Genomic DNA, 22,358 nt, shown 5'->3' with positions numbered 1-22,358 from the left:
GGTGGTGCTCGATTCATTTTTTGTTGCTTAGCAAATAAATTGTTTGCTGTTAAAAGTTAAAACAGTTTTAAGAAAAGTGTGCTCTGTACTCTCATGGTACTCAAAGTGTACCCGAGTGCTGAAACTTTACACCATGGAATCTGGATTTATTTCTACCTCTCCGTGTAATCTGTGAGCCACATGTGACCATCATGTCCTCAAAAGGAAAAACCCTAGGACTTTGAGACTTTATGCACTGAATACATAGAATAATTAACGCTACAAGTTTACTTAGCAGAATTTATCTTTGATTTGTCTTCGATAATATATGAATTGATGTTGTAAGAACAGGTAAACGCTGTGCTTTTTTTGGTTTAAATCACTACCAGAGGATGTATATGGTTGTTGTATTTAATTGTATGCTGGGAACACTTAAAAAACAACTTCCAGAAAAACTTCCAGAAAAATCAAAAACATGGTGTAATTAAATAGTCATTTTGTCCATTTCTGTGGACCATTTGGACCAGAACGGGTATATGGTGTTGCTCTCATACTTTCGAATTTGACCGACTGTTTGAAATCTTGTCTTCAGGGAACGACTGAAAAAACTGTTGAATTAGCCCAACCACAATTTGGATCGACCAAAGTAGGCCCTATTCCAAACTTTGGCAGAGTTCCAGTTTGGTGTTTTTTTTAATTCTGCTATACCCTAAATCACATTTTCATTTTTGATTGGCTGATAGCCCAAGCAGGATTAGCCAAAGCCACGATTTCAAACAGTTGGTCAATTCATGGAGGTCCGGTACCCGTAGGCAAATTCTAAAGTTTGATAGCAACAAAGTACACGATTAAGGGAAGAACACCCCAGTCTGGTCCATATGGTCCACTGAAATGACTAATTTTACACTGACCTTTTTGAGGTTTCTGGAAGTTCAATGTTTTTTAATTCTAAGTGTTTTGTTAACAACACAATGAGCAATTTTAGACTTTTGTCTCTGATTAGACTTGTTTATATCTGCTTGGTGAACAGTCCTACTGTTTGATATACTTCTCCAGATCTGTAGAAAAGGTGGAAGTGCCATAATTTCTTAACTTTTAAATTCTAGCTTCAGACCTTTCTGTCAGCAATAACTCTCGCCCCATACAATAAAACCCCTTTTCTAACCAGACCCCTTTTCTAACCAGACCCCAGGCAAAGTAAATAAAAACATATTCCATGCAAACATTAAAAACAATTCTGTCATTTCTGATTTCCAGAGGTGCAGATCCGCGTGCAGTCGGTGGGATTTGTGGTTCCGATGTCCACTACTTTGTCCATGGAAAGATCGGATGGTTTGTGGTCAATGCCCCCATGATTCTTGGCCATGAATCTTCAGGTGTTGTGTCTGCACTTGGGGATGGTGTGACCAGCCTCAAAGTGGGTAAGAATGAATGCCACTTAAAATGACCTACTCATCAAATCCAGTTGAAACCATTTCAAATATCCCATTGAGGTCCAACCGGCAACCAATTACAACCAACTTGAAACCCACATAAAACCACATTTAAGACATTGAATTGGGACCAATTGGAAATATTCAATAGGAGTCTTTGAAACCCTAGGTGGCAGCAGACCTACCAGGTAAATTTTCATTGTTTACGCATTTCTGAGCATGCTCACATTACAGAGAACAATAGATTTACCTGGTAAGTCTGCTGCCACCTCGCGTCCCCCATTACCAAATGATTTGAATTGGTTTGAATTTGTTGTTTTGCATTTCGGACCTTTAATGAATTGGACCAATTCATTTCCAATTGAAACCAACTGGTTTCCATATTTCAGCATTAAAACTAGAAACCAACTAAAACCATTTCAAAACCATGACCCAAACCATAAGAAACCAACTCATCACAAACCAACCAATTCAGACCAATTGAAAAATGAATTGGTTTCAATTGGCCGTTTTCAGGAGCCCTCAACGTTTTTCCAGTGACTAGCCAGCAGGACCAGTAAGCTTGATAATTCTTAGGTCCGTCAGCTTGTTTGCTAGTCTATAATACCTCATTTTGTTGTCGCAGCCCTGTTTTTGCCACAAATGTTATCAGGAGTTGAGCACATTTCAACTGATGCGCATTGTTAATGTTGCGAATTTGTGACGTCAAAATTCACATTTGCTTTCCCAGGAAATATAAGCCAGACTGTACCGGTTTAATTCGTTCTTTTTTAGTTTTTTTTTTAAAAATGCACTTAATAAATTAAGCTCTCTTGTGTGGTTGCTGGTTGACAGTTTGGTTTATCGGACTCTAACCTTTGACCTCTATTAAAGGTGTTTATATTACAGCAAGGGTGATAGTGTTCAAACTCCCGGTCATGGCACTTTACTATTATTGCTTCTCTTCACCCAGGAGTATAAATGTGCACCTGCGAGGGTAGAGGTTGATATTGTGTAGCGCTACGGTTGCCATAACAGGTTGCGTACTCCCCAGGGAGATGAGAAAGATTAAAGGGATGTTATTGGCCCAATGACTATAGGGCACTAACAAAGCATATATTGAGAAAATTATTGTGAATGTGCTATAATTATGAGAACTGTTATTAATATTATTATTACTATTATTTATTTCTCATCAAATAGGCTACAATATTTCAGACAGGAAATATTACAAAGGAGGGATGTTTTCTACTATCATCATCATTAGAACAAGTAAGTTTTGTTTAAATCTGTACTAATTGAGTTTAGTATCAAAATTTCTCAAGTGAATTTTTTTTATACCATTTCTGTAATGCTCCTTTTACAATTTTTCAAAAATACTATCATACCGATCGAAATCATTTTATTAATGTCTACTTGCGTTACTGTTGTAAAATATAATTTTTATCATGTATATAATATCAAGTTTAGTATCAAAATTTCTCAAGTGAAAAACAAACCCAAATCATTGTGCAATTCTTGCAAGTAGCTGTTCTTGCCCCCCCCCACCCACCCCCCCCCCAAAAAAAAACATAAAAAGCATAGTAATTTGTAAGTTTATAATTTTAACGTGTATTAGGCATTGTATACTCATCGCTTTCCTGAGTTCGGTGAAAACAAATCCACTGGTTAAATCACTCACATTCTTAATACAACAAACATCACGATCTTAATACAACAAATTGGCAAGAAAGATACCTGTAAATTTCAGTAAAAAGTTCACTTTGAATGATCAAACAAAAATATTCCAGCATGCAGTAGCAACTCTTTATATTTCAGACCTATAATTTTATCTCCTTGGTCAAAGTTCTGCATGGACAAGCCCCACAGTATCTTTTGGACCTAATCTCCACTAATTACCCACAGTCCTTTGTGTTGCCATGGTAACCCATCTCACTAACCTTAAACTTAGCCTTATCCTAAATTCATCATTATCTAATCATGATTATCAACATACTTTAGAGTATCCTGTACATACTTTCTGGTATAGCGCCACATGATGTTCGAGACTACCGATGTAAGCAAAACCCTCTATTCAGCCATGAGCCTGCTATAAAATCTACTCAAGTCCAGGAAAAGCTTCCTCAACAAAGTCAATTCAAGTGCAGAAGCCAGGGCTATCGAACTGCCATGTGAGATGAGGGACTTGGTAAACTTCCACCTAGAACATCCATGGACATGAGTGCTTCAGAAGAGTTCCCCCCCCCCCCGGTGCTGAATCAGGTTGGGCTGAATAGAGGTGCCTCAACACACTTGGAACAACAACTGGCCAGTGCTGGGTGTCTCTCAAGAAGTGGGGATATCTGGACTCTGAAGACGTGACCTGCATGTGGGACAGAGCCACAAACTATGGAACACCTCCTGAGATGCCCCCTACTGGTGCAATGCAGAACTGAGGACCTTGCAGAGTACAATGATATTGCTAGGAGCTGTGTTCAGTTCTGGCTGAACAGTGTGTGGACAGGATGTTAAGAAGAAGATCAACATGGTTCTCTTTGAGTTGCCATAGAAACCCCTCATCTTACTGATCAAAGTTTCTTATTTCCGCCTCATCTTACACTCATCTTTAATGTTATCATCTATGTGATTATGCTGCCATAGTAACCCCTCATCTCACTGATCACAGTGTATCATGACTTTGATAGCCCCTCCTGCTCCTGTTCTAGACGTCTCAAAGGCGTCCAGCGTCTTCTCCAGAGGGAAGTGATGAGTGATGAGTGGTTTGGCATCCACCTTACCAGACGCAATCATCTCAAGGGCTCGAGGGTAGCTGCAACACATAAACAACACAACTTAGTAAATTACGAACCAATGTACAATCCATACATTGTGGAAACTGTCATTATCAACACATGGAAAATGGTGAATCAATTCAACAAATTCTTCAATCCGAGTGGTCTAGTTAGTATGACACTGCTCTAGAATTACAAAGGTCGTTTTTCTTCACAGAATTTGGGAAAGTACCGGGTATACAGTGCTAACACACATGGGTTATATGGGTTTTTTCTCTGAGCTCTCTGGTTTTCATCCCTAGAAAAATCTTTCACTTTCAATCTCTTTCTTTCAATATTCTTTCACTTTCAATCTCTGTGGTCTCATTGGGTCAATGTGGCTGGTTGCCAAAGGTGGTTTTTCAAGTCTGCAGCTCAAATGTGTTGTAACTTTCCTTCACAGTTCAGCTTTCTCAGCTGCCAGGGGAAGGATGATAAACCTTCCAAACTATCATTATTAGTTATTTTTATTCTTTTATATATTCAGATACTGTCATTATTTACTCACCAGTTAGCATATCTGAAAATGCCACGAATGTCCACCTCTCTAACTGCTGCGTTTACGATGGGAATGTTAACAGTAGGTGGGCCTAATCCAACGAGAACCAAAACACCACCGGATTTTGTGGCCTATATGAAAGAAAACAGGAACGCATTCAGTAGAGTGTCATTTTACCACAAGGGAACTAATGTTATACTTTGTGTGTGTGTAGGCGTTTAATTGTTAACCTCCACTCTTGCTTGAGTGCTGATGTGATAAATATAAGAAGCCTTGTTTTTGTCAGCAGTTGACGTATTCCACATATCTATTTGAGTACATTCATACTCATTCTTCATGGGGGCAGCGGTGGGATTTGAACCGTTGCCATTGTAACTAGTTTTCCTCCAAGCCTCAGGTTGGTTCCAATGAATTGTCTGAGAGAGAGACTTCAGATGACTTCCAAATGGACAAGACAGGATAGTGAGAAAAGAAAATGTGCTCACTTAAATGGGAAATTGAGTTGATCTTAAAGGTACACGTTGCCTTGGATTTGTCAGGTTGGTCTTTGAAAAGCGTCTTTAACCGTTCGCTATAAAATGCATGGTTAGAAAGATTATTACAAAGTAGAACTCAATGATCCACACAAATTTTCCTCGAAATTGCATGGTTTTCCTCTTTTTTTGCGAACTAACATGGTCGGCCATTTATGGGAGTCAAAAATTTGACTCCCATAAATGATCGACCATGTTAGTCGACGAGGTAAGAGTAAAACTATGTAATTTCAAGTGATACTTGTGTGGGTTATTATATTCTACTTTAAAATATCTTTCTAATCATATGCATTTTGTAAAATAAACGGTTACAAACGCTTTTTAAAGACCAATACGACCAACACAAGGCAACGTGTTCCTTCAACCCCTTGAACGAGTCAGCAGACTGTGCCACAAACAGAGTACACAACACTGCATACTTACATAGATACCAGTCTGTATGCTTGGTTCTGCCCCACTACACTCCACGCTGATGTCCGGCTTACATCCCAGCGCTTCTTCAACTCTACGTGCCATCTCCTCAGGATCTCGAGTATCCACACGCAATGCATGATGGGCACCAAGCTTCAACGCCATGTCAAGACGACCTTGGTCCAAATCTGAAAATTTAAACATAAATTTGTTTTGGGTGAAGGCTTCATACTCAAGTTCTGTCTCATTTCATTTCACTTTTTAATTTTGGTCGTGAAGCCAAGGACTCTTAGAAAAGCAAACTTAGTCACTGTGCTACCTAAGAACCTAAAGGAGAGAAGTCAAAGAAGACAGTTTCAGTTTTAGATGTAGGAGAGAATTATTCCAGGGGTAGGGACTGACAACCCTATCCGCATAGGGCCCCCAGTGGGATTTGAACCGGGGTCCCAGAGGTGGTGAGGAGAAATATACCACTGTGCCAAACTGACTGCCCTTTTTTTGCTTTGTTCCAAAGACGCAACATTCATTGAGGAATTTTAATTTGTTACAGCCTCCTTGGACTAAAGCTCATTTTGTATTTCAGGAAGTTTTGTGCTTAGCAAGAATGTTTTGTGCTTACCGGTGATGATAATTCGAGTGGCTCCCATTGCCTTAGCACTAAGCAACGACAACAATCCAATAGGTCCTTAAAAACAAATCATGAAATGCATTATAGTCACATCCCTGCTGTCATTCAAAACAAACAACAAAAGTTAAGAACAAGTTATGATGTTTGAACTAAAAACAGGTGCGTTGCGGAGCTTAGGTCTCAAGAACTGACTTACCAGACCCAAGGATAAGAACATTGTGTCCAAGTCTGATGCCTGCTCTACGACATGCGTGAACACCGACAGAAAGAGGTTCCAAGAGGGCGCCCTCTTCCAGGGATACGTGATCAGGCAGCCTACAAAATAAGTAAAAATTTGCGCAACAGGTTTGCAAAGCCGAAAGAGGACAGTGCCTTGACTTCAAGAGAAGTCAGAAGTAGAAATAATTCAAAGACGTAGATCAACAAGTAACTTCAAAACAGGATTGCCCACCTAAGGCTATTTGTGGAACAGCAACTTCGGCTACAGCTGCGACTAGATCAGCGTGTCTGCCGAGGTTGAAGAATAGGGAGAGGCATGCAATCTAGCTGTAGCTGTAGCCGAAGTCGAGGTTTCGGACACGGCCTTAAGAAATACAATTATTTTCAAGGTCCCAGTAATTTAGAGTGGTTCCCTTCAATGCACAAACCTACTTGTAACAGTAGTCTGCATCATGGCAGTAGAAGCTACGCAGGGAACCGTTCACTGGAGGATTAGCACAGAAGATGATGTCCGGACAGAGATTGTAACGTCCTTCCTTACAGAAAGAACACATTCTACATGGAACACCTGGCTCTATAGCCACACGGTCACCTGAGAAATATAAATCAAGTCTTACTTCAAATTTAACATTCTATTAATGGTGCTATTTATGACTTAGTTCCATAGCCTTATCATATTCTAAAAGATGATCCCTCTGCTTCCAATTCCCAGGTTGTATACCTAGGTTTGACCTCTTGCTAAACGGCAGTTACAGGTGGCATGGTTTACATATACTTAAGTGGCATTTGATCTGCATAGTGTTACATAATACTATTAGAAGGTTTATCCATTTTCCATCAAAAATTGCATTAGGCAAGAGTCCCTTGATTCGAGTTCAATTCTTTTTAACGTTTTCCTTTTATACTCAGACATGCAACTTTCTAGTTGCAAAAAAAAAGAGGAAACGGTCGATTACACCTAACCTTTTTCCCAGTTTTTTATAGCACTGTTATGAAAAAGAAAAAGAGGAAATCAGCTGATCAGCTGAAAATTAGCCTGCCTGTATACTCTTACCAACTTTCAGAGTAGTCACTCCCTCTCCAAGAGCTGAGACCACACCCGCTGCCTCATGGCCGAGAATCATTGGGGCGTTGACGATAAAATCACCGATACCGCCATTGAGCCAATAGTGGATATCTGAGCCACAAATACCAACTACGTGCATTTTGATTTGGACCTCTGTGGGAAAGAAACAAAACAATCATTATTTATTGTTTTGTGGAACACGAAAGAAAATTTCATAACTTTTAACTTTCGTGGTGTGTAGTTTTAATTATTGGCTAGTAAATTGTTGTGGTGTTTATTTTAAGAAATCTTTTTAATATTTATGCTCTTTGAATATTCCTACTCTTGTTTGTTTGGTGCTATTTTAATTTTACTTCTAAAATTTATCAATATGAAATGAAGCAAGATTGATGTCAAGTAGAACTAAATGGTGTTCTGTAGACCCAGTAACTGGGGCGCTGTACTCCCTTTCAAACTTTTTTGACATTCTCGGTCGTACTGTGTAAAAAATTCGAAAAAAGGAGTACAGCGCTTCAGTTACTGGGTCTAGGTGTTCTGTATATTTGTTTGTTGGGGTGTTGCGATGTTTGTTTATTTGTTTTGGTGATCTTCACATTAAGGAAACTTGGACCATCTTCGACATCCCACTGCCACAAGGGATGATACATGCCAATAACAGCTTAGACCCAGTAACTTGGGCGCTGTACTCCTTTTTGTCAAAATTTGTCGTTATCAATCAAAATTTGTCATTATCAAATGATAGGCCTTATGACGAAATTCGAGAAAAGTTTTGAGTGCAGCGCCCAAGTAATACTATATTTCTAGGTACCCGGTATTGCAAAATCTCCCTCATTCAAACAATAGCATCTATGATTTACAATAAAAATAAAATGGTTAAAGCCAGTGGACACTTTTGGTGAACAGTATTGGCCAAGGCCCACACTTCGTGTATCACAACTTATATATAAAATAACAAACCTGTGAAAATTTAGGCTCAATCGGTCATCGGAGTCGGGAGAAAATAACAGGAAAACCCATCCTTGTGATCTCACGTTTCGCCGTGACATGACATGTGTTTACTATAAATCCGTAATTCTCGCTAATGAGAATTGATAATATTGTTTTAATGTTTTCTCAAAAAGTAAAGCATTTCATGGAATAATATTTCAAGAGAAGTCTTTTACCATTACCTTCTGTAAACCCTGTAAGTTAGTTGTAAATCTGTGAACTTTTATTTTATTTTTCTGTTCCAGAAGTGTATAATGGCTTTAAGTAACTAAAATTTAAAATAGTGTCAAAAAGGATTAAACAAACCATTTTTCTCTGGTAGGGGTGTTGCGGTATCCTCCTGTGTTGGGTAAAATAAAATTAACTTCTCAATTATTGAAATCCACTTGACATTGACCATTGACTTGTCAAGGTTACCTTTAAATTTGCCAATAATTTCCAAATCCAATAATATTTACACTACAGTTGTTTGTAAAGAGGTTGTACTTACCAATACAAGCTCTCCCTTCTTTTTTAGCACAGCCGACAGATTTCCTGTTCCAGCCATACCTCTTGTAGTTTTAATGGAAGCTTCTTTGGTTGAAATTCCAAAAAGCTTTTCAACAATCCTGCAACTCTTTTGAGCTGAGATTTTACACGCAAAGGGATCCGCCTACATACAACAACACAGAGCAGACTTTGTCTGTTTACTTTCTCATTAGGCTGGTTGCCTTAAAAATAACACACTGAATGGATTTCACAAAGAGTTAGGACTAGTCTTATCTCAAGTTAGGACCAGTTACTTGTCATAACCTAGGACTATCCATGCAATTTGTATGTCTCCTAGGACTAGTGCTAAAAAGTTAGGACTAAGCCTATCTCTTTGTGAAATCTACCCAAGGTTACTTTATCTCAAGTCTTGGGGACCCCCTTTAGGCAGCAGCAAAATAGACTTGGTTTCAAGTCTGTGATGGTGATTTTTGGTCTTGCTGAAGTAGCGTGGCTACAGTTATGGCTACAGCTGTTGCTAAGTGTGTCACTGTGTGTCAGAATGTCACATACTTCAATGTAGAATGAAGCGGATATCTAGCCATAACCGCAAGGAATTCACGAGCCTCAAAAGTGTGATCGGGTGTTCAGAATGCGATAGTTTAATCTGTGCGATCTCAGACTTGAAATAAAGTCTACATCATCCTATCGCGAACGAAGACATGGCATCTTGCTCACCACGGCGGACACAAAACCTCGGTAGTAGGGATTTTAAGGTTTTTTTCAAGCATTTTTTTGAAACCAGCTCTTCGCTGTTTGCTTACTCACAATATATTTTTGCTAAGCAACATTTTGTTGTGCTTAGCAAAACTTTTGGGCCCAGCCAGGGGCCAATTTATTTGCTTAGCAGAAATAGGTTACCAGCTCAAATTAAATTAAGTTTGCATTGTTGTGGCACACATGGTGCCCGACTCGTGTTTTTGCTTAGCAAAATAAAACAGCTTTATGAAATTGGGCCCTGATCTTTGCAACTTACTCTGCTGATCAACAATGATCAATACATTAGATATGGTGTGTGATGTGAGCCATGTCCCTTTTTAAAGCCTAGGACTCTGTGTTTACTTATCAGATTTAATCTTTGATTTATCTTTGATTATGATGAACTGATGTTCATTGCAAGAACTGTGTGCAGGGAGGTAAACACTGCATTCGTTATCAGAGAATGTAAGCCTGCTGTGTGCTGTATTAATCGCGACCTAGAGAATTGTGCAATTTTAGTTTAGTATGTTTGAAATTTTATTTAAATAAAATGAAAGAGAAAAACTTAACTGCCGTGTTGAAGAAGAAAGGAGAGCTTGTACTGGTGAGACTTCATAATAGTCAGCTAAAAGTTTGAGAATTCTATATTTTGATTCTTTGCTGGGTGGGAATACAGTCTATTAGAAGGGTTTCCAGTAACACATGTACTGGAGTAGGATTTGAAACTTTGTATGGTGGAGATACAATCTATATAGGTTTGAAGTAGCACCATGTACAGGAGAAGGCTTTGAAACTTTGCATACTGGAGATACAATCTAGTAAAGTTTGTGTTAACTTTCGTCTAGGGATTTGAAACTTTGCTTGGTAGGATAACATGCTAGTGAGGTTTGGTGAGACACTTAATACATAAAACTCTCTCTGAGTTGTGGTCCTGAAAGGTGGTGTAACAATTCAATCAGTATGCTCTGGTTGTCTCAGGAAACGATCCCGAATATGACAGTAACATACAAAAGCTTATAAATTCTGCAATAATAACATTTTCCATCATAATTTTTGTTTTTCAGGAAGAAACGCCCATTCCACAGCCAGGGCGAAATGGTAAGTTTTAATGGCAGGTGATTGGATTGGTATTTGTTAAAACATCCATTCCACAACCAGGGCGTAGATTTCCTTTGACCTTCAAACTTTCTTGAATGGCGCCAAACTTATAACGTATTGCTCTGCCCCAACTGTAGAATTAGCCCAATTATAGTCGGGATCAGCCCAGTAGATCTACATGAAGAATTTTTGATTGTAAATATTAAAACTTTCTGTCTTTCCTGATTTCCAGAGGTGCAGATCCGCGTGCAGTCGGTGGGGATTTGTGGTTCCGATGTCCACTACTTTGTCCATGGAAAGATCGGCCGGTTTGTGGTCAATGCCCCCATGATTCTTGGCCATGAATCTTCGGGTGTTGTGTCTGCACTTGGGGATGGTGTGACCAGCCTTAAAGTGGGTAAGAATGAATTTCCACTGCAGGGTTCTGCCCTCAACTTTTCCAGTGACGAGCCAGAAGGATCAGTTTTAGCTGGTTATTTCAACGGTCCTTCAGCTTTTTCACTAGTCCATATTTCATTCTCAATAGGGTAGTAGTATAATAATAATAATAATAATATTAATAATAATAATAATAATAATAATAATATATTTTTACCGCGTACATATCTGCCAATGAAGACACTCAAGGCGCACAAAGAGAAAATTAATGGAACATGTATAACAAACAACTTGATACTGATTTAGAAAGAATATTTGAACAAATATGTCTTTAAACTGGACTTGAAGCACTGAAGGGATGTAGATGATGTACAAAGATCTCTTGTGAGAGTGTTCCAGAAGTCGTGGAGAAGTCTCGCAGAGTGATCTTTCCCCATGACCGTCGCAATCTGGTCTCAGAGAGCCTGTTATGAGTGTCAGAAGAACGAAGACCAGAGCATTCAGGAATATGTAGGCGATAATCTTAACACTCCATCTAATCCCCCCGACTGCTAGAAATATAACAACTATCAATTGGGATGCTTTTCAACACTGAACTAGCCAGCCGGCCCACTTGGTGAGAATTCTGACTGGTCCTTTTGCCTTTTAACTGGCATTTGGCCAGTTGGACCAGTGTAACGGAGAACTCTGAAGTGCTTCCTTGACTTTTCTTCAAAAAACTATAAGTCACTGTGATAATTTATACAAGTGGCTTCAGTACTTTCATAATACTGTTATACTTTTTAGAGTGTACTTTTTACTTAAATTTCTAGGTGATCGTGTGGCTATAGAGCCGGGTGTTCCATGTAGGATGTGTTCTTTCTGTAAGGGAGGACGTTACAATCTCTGTCCAGACATCGTCTTCTGTGCTACTCCTCCAGTGGACGGTTCCCTGCGTCGGTTCTACTGCCATGCTGCTGACTTCTGTTATAAGTAGGTTTGGTATTAAAAGGAACCACTCTAAATTTTAAGCATTTTTTTCTTGTCTGTTGGCATCTGAGAAAACCTTTGCAATAGAACAATGTCATCGTTCTGGCATTTAACTATGAAGTTGACTGGCACCCCCAAAGAAATATATTGAAAAAATAGGGAGACTGCTAACAAAGGGCAAACTAGCTCAGGTGGTAGAGCACCGACATATTAATTCAGAGGTCAATGAGATATCGCTGAAAGTCCGGAACGGGTTAGTCCATGCACGAACAATACTTTGTAAATCGAGTACACAATCTGTAAACCGTTTCTGACAGTAAGGGCTAAGGGCGTCCTATACTTCAATGCATGATGACGCAGCGATACGGCCGTAGCGGTGGCCGTAGCCGCCAATTCGGATCCGGCCTAAACCTAGCAATTTTTTGTGCCATTAACTTAAGGAGTGGTTACCGTATAAATACCTTCCCTGATAGTGTTGAAATCAGATATCTTCAAACGGCTAGTTCAGGTATTCACTATAAACTGATTATGTTTAGCAATTTTGTTTTTTTAACTTTAGGCTACCAGATCATGTGACGTTGGATGAGGGAGCCCTGTTGGAGCCTCTGGCTGTAGGAGTCTATGCGTGTCGTAGAGGAGGCGTGCAACTTGGAAGTAATGTTCTGGTTCTTGGCTCAGGTAAATAGTACACCTTGGAATTTCATCACAAAATATCTGTGTTAAGCCTGGTTCATACTTCCTGCCAATGCGAATGTGAGATTACGTCACAAATTCGCAACAAATAATTTGCGTCAGTTGACTTAGTGCTCCGCTCCTGCGAAACATTCACTGCGAAAACAATACTGTGGAATCAAAATTGGCATTCACAGGAAGTATGAAATGGGCTAATAAAGTAGTGTGTTCTTTGCTCTTGATGAAATGAACACAATAAAAACTCAATGGAAATTTGGCTACCTTGCCTTTTTGCAAGTGAAGAATACTTAAGAAAGAAAATATAATGCTCTGTTGTTTTTGTCAAATGAGTGAACTTGTTACAGCAGTGCGCCTGTATACTACTGCCAAACAGCATACTACAGCAACAAGAGTCGTAAATGAATTAATAAAAAGGGACAAATTGTCCTGTCGTATACGTACACTCTGGTGCTGGCTGTAACTGCGGCTTCATCCAGGAGTCAAAAAGATTAAAATGAGAGAGAGAGTGTGTGTGCAGCCATGGAGGAAGAAAATGGTGCAGCCAACTTTTGTATACACTGAATCATGGAGGAAGAAAAAAGACACACCTGGCATTGTTTTTTATTGTGTAACAAACCTCTGTTTGCTTTCTTTACTTCAGGTCCTATCGGGCTGTTGTCTCTGTTAAGTGCTAAAGCTATGGGAGCAGCTCAGATCATTGTCACAGGTAAATAAAACTGTTGGAAAGATACTCCGCATACAACTTATTTTTTTAAAATATATTTTCTGTAGTTGTCCTACAGGGACATTTTGTTTGAGTTGAACATTGAAGTTTGGGGGTGTATAAACAGGTGTAATAAACAAGGATAAAGACTAATTTAATGTTGATAAACAATGAGGGGTCGGTCACTTTGGGAATCACAATGATGGAAATCTGAGATTTTCATCAATGGAAGTGTTGTCTTGGTGTTTGCGTCTTGGAACAAAGTAAAGAGGATAGAGGACTTCTCTGTATGAAGCCTTTACTGAACAACAACTTCTGTTTTAATTTTTAGATTTAGACCAAGGTCGTCTGGACATGGCGTTGAACCTCGGTGCCCATCATGCATTGCGCGTGGATACTCGAGATCCTGAGGAGATGGCACGTAGAATTGAAGAAGCGTTGGGATGTAAGCCGGACGTCAGCGTGGAGTGTAGTGGGGCAGCACCCAGTGTACAGACTGGTATTTATGTGAGTATGACAAAAGTCAAACAACCTCAAAGTAAATCTCAAATCTGTTTGCCATTCAGTCTTGCTGTGTTGTCATTTTGGCGGCTTGATCAAGGGGCAGAGACAACAGTACCCTATTCAAGTGAGCACCTTCACTGGGCACTATATTGGGGCCTTAGTGCCCTCTCAGTTTGCCCCACAAACCGATATATGAGAAGGTGTGAAAAGGAAAAAGTGCTTTAAGGAGTTAACTTTCGGTTTGCTTATTTACTTGCTTAAGTCGAGTGATGTCCTCGAATCACGATGGTTCCCCATGCCTTTCTGTTCCCCATGGCTGACTTGTGTCCATTTTAAGAATGTCAGTGTACGTTAGAGCAGGTCTACCAGGGATCCTTCCTCTCAAACTAGGTTTTATTACCTTTTTTTTTTGCAGGCAACTAAATCAGGGGGTGCTCTTGTTCTCGTCGGTAGAGGGCCCTATTCCATGGATCTACCCATTGTCAATGCTGCAGTCCGAGAAGTGGATATACGAGGCGTTTTCAGATACGCCAATTGGTTCGTAATCCTCATTTTTTTTCATCCTTGTTGTGCTTTTTTTTAAATTGGAAGTTTTGAGACTATACACATTTTGTTTACACACAGTAACTTGTTCATGCTGAGACTGGATGAAGTTTTTTTTAGAAATCAAGTTTGAAGAACTTCTGTGACGCTTTGTTGGGTACAATTTTGACATCAAATGTAAAGGCACAATGTGGAAGGAAATGCTTGATAGAGAAGTGGCTAAATAAAAAACTAAAAAAACTATTGTTTTCAGGAAAAAAAAAAAAGTTTTGGTCTTATAAGCTTGAATAATTGAAGTACCTGTTTTACAGAAAGTTTTTGTAAGCCTGGTGTATTCCTAAGTGAAGCATATTAAATTTGCCTACATTCTAGGCAAAATAAAGTAAAAATGCATAAAACTATAAAAAGCGGGTTCTTTTGAGAACCGTCACTTCTCAAAAGATAGAATATCACATGGTGATAAAGCAAACCTCACTCAAATTATACTCCTGCAAAGTTTCAAATCCTACTTATAAAGAAGCATCCACAAAAGTTCCAGCTTCATTGAAATTTTGATTGGTTAATTTCATGGTATTTGAATTTTGAGTGTCGCCTTTTTGTGTTGCAGCTACCCTCTAGCCCTTGAGATGATTGCGTCTGGTAAGGTGGATGCCAAACCACTCATTACTCATCACTTCCCTCTGGAGAAGACGCTGGACGCCTTTGAGACGTCTAGAACAGGAGCAGGAGGGGCTATCAAAGTCATGATACACTGTGATCAGTGAGATGAGGGGTTATTATGGCAACATAATAAAATAGATGATAACATTAAAGATTGTAAGATGAGGCGGAAATAAGAAACTTTGATGAGTAAGATGGTGGGTTACTATGGCAACTCAAAGAGATCGGTGTAGATAACTATGATTACATAATGATAAGTGAGATTAGGGAAGGCAAAGTGTAAGGTTATTAAAATGGGTTACTATGGCAACACAAAGGAGAATGTGTGGGTAATTGATGACAGCATTGAGTTTTGCGAGATGCAGCGGGAAAAAGGGACTTTGGTCAGGAAAATGATGAGAGGTTGCTTTTGTGAATAATTTTGATACTTGAATTTTGAATAACTATTTTTTATAGATTCAAGAAAGTTATAAGCTTTCATTTAAGGTATTGCATGGGAAATCATCTGCCACTGTGAAGTAGTAGTTGATTAAAAACTTGGATTTGAATGAATTTTTGCAGGGATGTTGACTTTTTCTTACGTTCATCAGCAATTTTGCATGTCAAATGTATTTTGTGCATTGTCCCTGGCTTAATTTGCATATAATGTGTGAAAGTGTGTGTGTGTTTCGGCGCGCTACTTATGCAATGATCTGTTTTGATGTGAATATGTTGTTATAATTAAAAATCTAAATAAAGAAATCAAAAGAAAGTGTCAACTGAATGATAATGTCTGAGAATTTAAAATTAATTTTGTGTTTAGTAGTTCACTCTGAATTGTTATAGTCATGTTACCTTTCATGACTATAAATTATTTTATCCTTGCTCATAATTCAATTTTATTTCTCCATGGTTGTAAGGAGAATCTATTTTACTTGAAAGCTAGAGCCTCAACCAAAAAACAAAGGATTGCCTTAGAAAAGTGAAGCAAGTTTGTTGATTTAGAAGGAACAAAAACATGATTATCTAGAGCCAGATTTAAACCAACTTCTAGATTAATGTGCAGGCCCTCTACCAACTTATGTAGCTAAAGCTGCAACCTGGGCCCGATTGCATTGCCCTGCCAAGCAATAGCAAGATACCAACCACAAATTGTACATGTCGAATGTTAATCTAACTGGTAACCTTATTCTGGTAAGCATAGTTTTGTCGGGCTTAGCTACTTTTTGTGCATGAAATCATTGGTCCCTGGGAAGGGGGGGGGGAAGCCAGGGGATCAAAAAACACTGTGTTAAGTGGCAAGATCCAACCAACAGGTGGCGCTGTTCAACATGCACTAACTTTTCCGGGTTCTCGTCTAGTACTACAGTCTGCATGTGTGCCGTGTAAAATGAAATGATCCATACCATACGTCCATGGAGCAAAACAAGCTGAGATTACAGAATGCTCTTCCCAACAATCAACCGAGTCAGAAGGACACAGACCAGGCTCAAGTCGTTCCTCCTTCAAACGGAAGTTGACAGCAACAACAGAGAGGAAATGGTATGGTAACAGTGTTAAGGTGATGTTATTTTATCAACTGCACCGTAATTTGTGGCTTCGGACTGACTGAATTTTGGGCAGCGGTTTGGCAGTCGACTATCGACCGTTTTTTGCCATTTTGGCTGGGCGGAGCCTCGCGAGTGAAAGTGTACTCATACTGCTGATTGCATTGTAACTGCACGATCGAGGAACGTGCGGTGTTACTGTTTGTGACCGTCTCTCTCAAAAACTACGTGGAAGAACTTCGTTCGTGTGGTGTCAGAGGAGGGACAATACATCCGTTTGTTTTCCTCGGTATTTTCTGTGCTTTTGGTTGGTTACTCCCCCTTCGCCTTTGCATGTTGCCGGTGTGAGAGTGTTTTATTCGGCCTGGTTTATGCCGTGGAAGACGCTTATTACGACGAGGGTCGAACGTGGAGACAACGTAACAAAAGTAAGTTTTTGCTATTGTGAAAGTTTGTTCAGTTCTGCTCTGTCTTCTTTTGGGTATCTATTAACCTCCATGGGTATCTGATCTGATTTATGTACATAAATATAAATGGAAATGTCACCGAGCGTTACATCTCTATAGTAACAAAACCATTAAACATTAATCCTAGAACTATGATGAGATTCGTTCGGCTATCAATTTTCATCTCCCGTAAGTTAACACATATACTCATTAGCGGAACGAACGTCATATAGTTCTAGGGGAGTACATGTACTGCAACATGAGCTTGTAAATTTTTATACAATTTTTCCTTGCTCTGAGAAGGTACAAAAAAGTTTCCCTATTACGTCACCACTTTTTTAAAATAATGCCTCTAATTAACCTCAATCTAATTAACCTCTAATTAACCTCAATGAGATCCCTTTGTTTCCTATACTCAGAGTTAAGGTACAGAAAAGTTTCTGTATCACGCCACCACTTTTTCATTCGATATAAAATAAAACAATCTAATTAACCTCAATGAGATCTTTTTTTTGTAAAAAAATAGTGAAAAAGCGGAGTCAGGATACGGAAAGTTATCCAAAAAGACAAGTCACTCAATTGGCTGTGTCCTTGGACTTGATGCCTCTTCAAAATTCCACAAACTGGTGACTCTCTTCAGAATTCTCGTACAATGAATACTACCACACTGCCTAGCAGTGTAGCACTTGAGTGGAAAGTAGCCTTGGCTAGTTAAATATTAATTACTGGTAATGGAAATTCAGTGAACAATTGCAAAATACCTCGCAACTTGAAAGAGGCCCAGTGAAGGTTAAGCGATCAAGCGGCAGCCACCACCAGCAGCATGATGACTAGGGTATTCTACAATTTAATGACTATTAAAGATCTGGAAAACTTGCATTTTTACCTTGAAAATAGAAGAAAATAACTATAATCACACAAATGACTTTAAAAAAGTCGCTGAAACAATTTATGACCATACAATAATTGGTGCTTTTTGTTAAATTATAGGCCTATTCTTGCAACTTTTATGACCCATTCCATTGAGCCAAAATTTTACAGGTTTGTTGTTTATCTTGTGTAGAATATGTTGGGATACACAAAATTAATAATTTTTACTACTTTGCTATTTTGTTGATACTGACAAAGTGATACAGAGAAATTAATTTTGTTTTCAACAGAGTACTGTACATCAACACATCCCTCAATCTTGCTAGTTAGCCTCTGTGTAAACATGTTTGTCACTCCAAACCAATTTTATATATCGGACTTGGATGTCATAGGAATAACTGACCCTGCCTGTGAAAGCAGTTTTTATTTGGGCCAACCTGTCCCCACCCTTCTGACTCTTTCACTTAGGCATTTGTAAGGAACTTTGACTGTTGGGGCTTTACTGCTAAGTGCAGTTTTACATGGACTGGGTTTGTTTCTGTTTAAGTTATAAAAACAATTCCAATTTGAAAAATAATCAAACTTGGTGTGCTGTCAGGATGAAGTGTGTATCAAAAACTGTGGCTTCCATGGGTGTGAATGTGTGAATGCTGAAATTGATACTCGGTGAGCTCTGTGACCACAGTCAAATTTTTGCAGGTTTTTAGTTTTACACTCTGCTCAACAATGCAAAGCACCATCACTGCATCATCATTGTAGTATTATTTTTGTAAACGGCTCTTCAGCTTGCTCTCTACTGTAGTTTTTACATTGACATGTCATTTCTATCAGATGGAAACCCAGACTGGTATCGCCAAGGTTTTAGTTTCATCAGACCATTTTAGAAGGAAGTTGATTTGACCCTGCTGCTTGGTTTCGAAGGACTAGATACCTAGAGTGGTCTGGAAACTTGGTTAAATAAAAAGGATGTGTTACCTGGTTGACAAAAACACCCTACAACAGGAAAAGAGACCTGGTCGAAACTAAATGAGATTACAAAATGAAACGAGGAAATAAAACACAAGTCCTGCACTGTATTCGACAGTGTGTTAAAAAGTAAAAGAAACAATTTGTCTGTAAATTTAAAACCAATTGTGGTTTTAAATATTTCAAACTGTCTGCAGTTGCACATAAATTTTGCACTTCTTAAAAGTAAGTATCATTTGGTTTTTTTGAACGTTTTATAAGCGAACATTTCAAAAAAGATACAGTTAAAAGCCACACATGTAATTTCAGCTAAAAACATTGAACATTCGGTTGAGAAAACAGCGAAAAACTGTCACAGAATTTTCGTCAAGATCATTGATCCATTCACATTTAAAAAGTGAGGTGACAGCGAGTACCAACCATATCTCTGGTTGTATTGAGGGCAGCATTCAAACGGACACCACAGACATTTCCAAAAGTCGCCTGCAGGCGATCTTTTGAGATTCAAATTTGTTGACCTACTTTTTATAAATTTCTAATCAACAGCGCAGTTCAGCTGAAATAAACAATTTAATGCAGGATGCTTACTACCATTACCATTTATAACAAGGAAGTAGCTTTCCAATATAAATAACACGTTTTTTTTTCGAGGTCATTACCAAAGTATAACCTTACCAGTTAAACATAATCAAAATTACAACAATGAAATAATTTAAGCCTGCTTGTGAAAAGATCACATTGGACTTACTGAAGTGAAAAAAAGAAAGCTGTTTGTGAAAATGCAAAATCTTGTGCAAATGTTTGTCTAAACAGAAAGTACACACAAACAGTTGGCTGTATTGCTTAATTCACAAAATTTCTGTGTAAGATTTGTTTCTTTTAGTCCTAGGATTCAACTAGTGTGGTTTAGAAAATATTTGTGGATATAACAGTGAACCAAAATATTATTCAAATTGCCATTTTTACTGAAAACTGCCTACAATAGCCCTAGATTAGCAGTGCAAGCCATCACAAACAATGCACTTGTTGTGATAGCAATGACAGACGCTCATCAATTACCATGCAGTGAGAAACAGTGCTAGCCCCAGTATTAACTCAAACTAATAATATTTTGTCCTTGAGATGAGAATGCCCGAGTGGTTCATAAATGAAAACCAGTAATATGCTATATTGGTGAGCCTTGATACTGTACGAGTTATTAACAATTTAATGTACCCAATTGTGCCAATTTATGTCATGTGTGGTTGCTCACTCGTAATCTCACTCATTAAACACGCGAGAATTGAGACAGCTGTAACTGTGCGTGTATCATACATTATAAAAGTGGTTTTAAATTTGAATATTTGTATTCCAATGCTGTAGATCAAACATCATTTGGAAAAGTAGAGAACTGTTCTTCATTGCATACTATTGCTGTATAGTGTTCACCTATCATCAGCCTATTGTAGGCATAGAGATCCGTGGTCCTTTTTTATGATACATTGTATGTCAGTGTCACTCCCTCAAACTTCTTGGTATTTGGGTGGGCATAGAGAACATGGCTATTTAGCGTATTTTATCGGCGATATCTCAAAAACGCAAGTACCTTTTGAAATGAAATTTTCACAGGTTAGTTTGATTAATTACATAATTTGTATTTTTAAAGCCATTTGGAAATATGGTGAACACAATACTATTTTATACACTGTAGGGTTTGGGTTAATTTGTCTGGGGTGGATTTCACAAAGGTAGTCCTAATTTAGGACTAGTCCTAGGTAATGCTAAGAGATAGGACCAGTCCTAAGTTAGGATGAGTTACTGGTCCTAACTTAGGACCAGTCCTATCTCTTAGCATTGCTTAGGACTAGTCCTAAGTTAGGACTACCTTTGTGAAATCGACCCCTGTATACATCCAAACCACAGAGTGCACTACTATAGTGGCTACGATCTTAGAAAGGCTAATAGGATTTTAAAAATCAAATTTTTCCAAAAACCAGAGGTATGCCTAAACTTTCCCTTTAAGGTGTATGCGTACAATGTCACTATGGGTATGCAAGTCTTTGATTTCTCATCCAGCATCGGTTCTTGCCTTCAGATCAGAATTGGCGGTACATTTCCGATGCTGAAAATCAATAGGTTGGATTGAAAGGACTGCTTTAAATAGAAACACCTGGCCCTTATTCCAGTGTGGAGCAAGATTCAGTACACGTACTGCTAAAGGAGCTGGGGTCATAAATGGTGAAATACAAATGAATCCGTGACACATTTATTATTTCAAACCAGGGAAGCAGTTACCGGGTAGTGTTAATTATGATGCACTATTTTAGTATAGAGCCAAATGTTTTTATGGACCGATCGAGGGAGTCCAAAGGAAATTACGCAGGAAAAGATATATTGAAAAAGAAATAGTTAGGCCTAATGGCTCGATGTTTCCACCATAGTAGCAAAATCTTTCTCAAAGGATAATGACAACAGAACACACATGAACGACATATTTACAACATTTTAAGCACTCACAATGTGGAATGATAGAGAAAGAGAGTGCAGAAAGTACACAGAAAAAGCAAGGGGTCGTTTCATTACGCTTTTTATTGTAGAATGAACATTTTTATAGCTCACTAAATTTGACTTACACTTTCAATAATAAAAAACTGATTGGTATAAATTGGGGGATCTGTACAAATACTTGAGGGCAACCTTGGGTTTCAATTGTAATGGCATTCCTGGGAGAAATTGTTTTATTAGGCCTATGTTACAAACTATTGTATGCATTGTTGCAGACTATAATCACAAGGTGAAACACAGAAAATCCGGACTACTCCATTTTTAAAGCCAGATTTAACCACGATGAAAAAATGCATTCAATATTTGTATTGTATAACCCACAAACAGCTGTAGGAACAATTTTGGAAACAACGATTTGAAGTGTCCACTAACTATCCATATTGGATGAGTGTCTATCCAATATTAACTTTTGTAGCATACAAGCAGATACATGGCAAAAAAATTGATGACACTTCCAAGGCACTTGTTCCACCATTCAAATGACAACAAATCTGTACGCGTGATATATAACCCTAGAACCAAGAAGACAGAAAAAAGAAGAAAAAAAAACTCTGAACCACCCGATCAGACTGGAAGCATACTGATCAAAACATTGAGTTGTCAACCACTGGTTCATTTCAAAACCAAATCTACTCAATTGAGATTTAGACTTGGTGCCACCGCAAACCTCACCTAATTAACTCGCAA

The 22,358-nt window shown here is 38.5% G+C and overlaps 3 protein-coding genes across 4 annotated transcripts in view; 2 read left to right on the top strand and 1 right to left on the bottom strand.

The window, feature by feature from the left end:
* Positions 1-2,958: 2,958 nt before the first annotated feature.
* Positions 2,959-9,188, bottom strand: LOC139942303 (sorbitol dehydrogenase-like). Its single transcript, XM_071939121.1, has 9 exons — positions 9,035-9,188; positions 8,851-8,884; positions 7,546-7,710; positions 6,924-7,083; positions 6,469-6,587; positions 6,264-6,329; positions 5,657-5,832; positions 4,710-4,831; positions 2,959-4,200 (listed from the first exon to the last, which is right to left on the bottom strand). Exons 1-9 carry the CDS (start codon positions 9,089-9,091, stop codon positions 4,044-4,046), a joined length of 1,056 nt encoding a protein of 351 aa, XP_071795222.1. The 5' UTR covers positions 9,092-9,188; the 3' UTR covers positions 2,959-4,043.
* On the top strand, positions 7,090-16,064 carry LOC139942302 (sorbitol dehydrogenase-like). 2 transcript variants are annotated; one of them, XM_071939120.1, is made up of 9 exons: positions 7,090-7,132; positions 10,836-10,869; positions 11,102-11,266; positions 12,060-12,219; positions 12,776-12,894; positions 13,550-13,615; positions 13,944-14,119; positions 14,532-14,653; positions 15,267-16,064. In XM_071939120.1, exons 1-9 carry the CDS (start codon positions 7,130-7,132, stop codon positions 15,421-15,423), a joined length of 1,002 nt encoding a protein of 333 aa, XP_071795221.1. In that variant the 5' UTR covers positions 7,090-7,129; the 3' UTR covers positions 15,424-16,064. The 2 variants fall into 2 exon arrangements, with proteins under 2 accessions (XP_071795221.1, XP_071795220.1); XM_071939119.1 differs by lacking the exon at positions 7,090-7,132 and adding an exon at positions 10,215-10,375.
* Positions 16,065-16,688: 624 nt separating this feature from the next.
* LOC139942298 (tumor necrosis factor alpha-induced protein 8-like protein 1) overlaps positions 16,689-22,358 on the top strand; it is a 52,525-nt gene continuing 46,855 nt past the window's right edge. Inside the window, exon 1 of the mRNA XM_071939113.1 lies at positions 16,689-17,273. Coding sequence (XP_071795214.1) covers position 17,273 — 1 coding nt within the window. The 5' untranslated portion in view covers positions 16,689-17,272. The remainder of the gene's footprint in view (positions 17,274-22,358) is intronic.

Source organism: Asterias amurensis, chromosome 9 (assembly GCF_032118995.1).
Source record: "Asterias amurensis chromosome 9, ASM3211899v1".
NCBI lineage: Eukaryota > Metazoa > Echinodermata > Asteroidea > Forcipulatida > Asteriidae > Asterias > Asterias amurensis.
This window is presented reverse-complemented; position numbering and strand designations above follow the sequence as displayed.